Genomic DNA, 2,095 nt, shown 5'->3' on the forward strand with positions numbered 1-2,095 from the left:
CGATTAGAGCGATCGACCATCAGTGAATCACTGACAGTGATGGTGCTAGACCGTTTTGATGTGTCCCGCTTCCCGGGTCATTGCATGTCAAGTAAAAACCCCCCACTCAACTTGAGTGACTCAATAACCTTCGGTGTTGTCAACGGCGTGTTGAGAAGGCTCTCGGAGAAACTGATCGATCATGCTGCGGATGAGTCCAACAATGCTAAATCTCCCGACTCAACGCCTATTGAGCATTGCTCAACAGTCAACTTCCTACTCAACTTGTATACAACCCCCTATTGCATACAACTCCTCCGCTTCCTAAAATGAGGGTGGCAAGAATTGGGGCGGTTGCATACAATTTTTCCACATACCGTGAGTGATATCAGGGACCACATGTGCATGAATACTGCAATAAAGCTCCTGATTGTTGCGATCTCAGGGTGGCTGGCGGAAGGAAAAATAGCCAGGGAGTCGGGAGTTGCCAGGGAGTTGCCAGGGAGCTATTGACAACCTTGCGGATATCGACTGAAGTAGCTCGACCGTCGGTAACGATGCTAGTTAGCTTGTATGGACCTGTACAAATTGGCATTCGCGCATGAAGCAACGAAAAACATGTTACATTTTGAGGCGCAATCCACACACACCTCCTCGAAGAATTCCGCGGCCGACGATTCGGAGCAGTCACGAAGCACTCGTCCTCTCCAAGGGAATGTATCCCCAGTAATCACGTCACGGACTGTGATGATGAGGAGCCTCTTTTCCTGATTCTCTGCCGACCACCACTGCATGAGGAAGGTCACCTTCTCACAAGATTCGAGCCGAGCTTGGACCTGAGACTCTATCTTCTCTTCTTGCTGGGATACAATGGCCTTTGACTTAGAGGTACAAGGTCTTCCGACACCAGGGCGTATGCATGATATGGTATCGTGGAAGTCTGGATTGCTTAGAATAGCAGTGGTATTCCAATGCTGAGCCATGGAGAACTCGGCGAACCGCATCAGGAAGTAGTTTGTGGTAGCGGCAGTTGCCATAGGTACGAAAGGGCTCCGTTGAAGAGTCGCGTTCACTCTCCCTGCCGGAGCAACCTTGACTTCAGGGCGCGCTAATGAGGAGGGACTTCCTAACCTGCGCCGTTTCGAGACGCATTTCTGAGGAGAAGAGTCATCTAGCAGAACCATCTCTGGCGGAGAGTCGACGTCAGCGGTCTTATTGTTGATGTTGATTGCGGCTTCTCCTTCTGCATGGCTACGACGATCCGAAGAACTCGCGGAGCAGCCTGAGCCAGATGACTTGTTTCGGACTCCAAAATTCGGTGCAATTTACGCTAGAACTACCTTGCACTTCATCTTCTCCCTCGTCCACATGCAGATTTGGTAAAGCCTCATAGTTGTAAAGCTCTGTTACGGATTCGACGAGGCGAATACCTGAGCAGAAAACGGTGATATCGTGTTGGAAATGGAGATTCCTCTCCAACACAATACTAGTAGTATTGTATTACCGTTTTTCTGCTTCCTCATCGCTTTATCGCGAGGCCTCCTCCATTTTATACGTCCGAAATATAAGTCCTCGTGGAAGTCCTTCATGTGTCGTTCGAATCGCGTGGAGTTGTCTTGCTTGTGTTTGAAATAGCACGGTAGTCCGCCGATATCACAGTGATAGGCCTCTGGAGTCTTGGTTACATACGGCCACGGACAGAACCCACTCGTTGATTTGCGTCCCATGCGAGGAGAGAGCGTTAACAAGACTGGCAAGGGAATGCTCGGTTATCATCCTGTGAGTCCTAACCGAGCAGGATAATGCCACAACTCCAGGATCCGAACGCAACCCAACGCTTATTGCCGGGATAAACACAGAGAAACGGATGGAAAAAGAGGATTTCACCTAGCCGGAAGCGAGAAGATTGGGCTTAATCGAGGCAGTCAATTAAAAGTCACCCGTCTTCCAGTCTCCAGAATCGCGGTCTAGACAACCCAAATCCAGCCGTTTCCGAGAAAAATCGATTATGTGGGTGTGCGCGCTTTGACGGCGCGCGCTCTCTACAAACAGAAGGAAAAATAGAAATTTATTTTTCCTTCCTGGAAGGAAAATAAATTTCTATTTTGGGTGGAAG

The 2,095-nt window shown here is 49.3% G+C and overlaps 1 protein-coding gene across 1 annotated transcript; it reads right to left on the reverse strand.

Annotated features, from left to right (window-relative positions):
* Positions 1-785: 785 nt before the first annotated feature.
* Pmar_PMAR002558 (hypothetical protein) lies at positions 786-1,016 on the reverse strand (the record flags this gene model as incomplete). The annotated part of the gene is made up of 1 exon (XM_002782014.1): positions 786-1,016. A coding segment is annotated over one exon (231 nt), but the record flags the coding sequence as incomplete, so codon positions are not given.
* Positions 1,017-2,095: the final 1,079 nt, after the last annotated feature.

The sequence above is a fragment of the Perkinsus marinus genome, assembly GCF_000006405.1.
Source record: "Perkinsus marinus ATCC 50983 genomic scaffold scf_1104296940668, whole genome shotgun sequence".
NCBI classification, from domain to species: Eukaryota; Perkinsozoa; order Perkinsida; family Perkinsidae; genus Perkinsus; species Perkinsus marinus.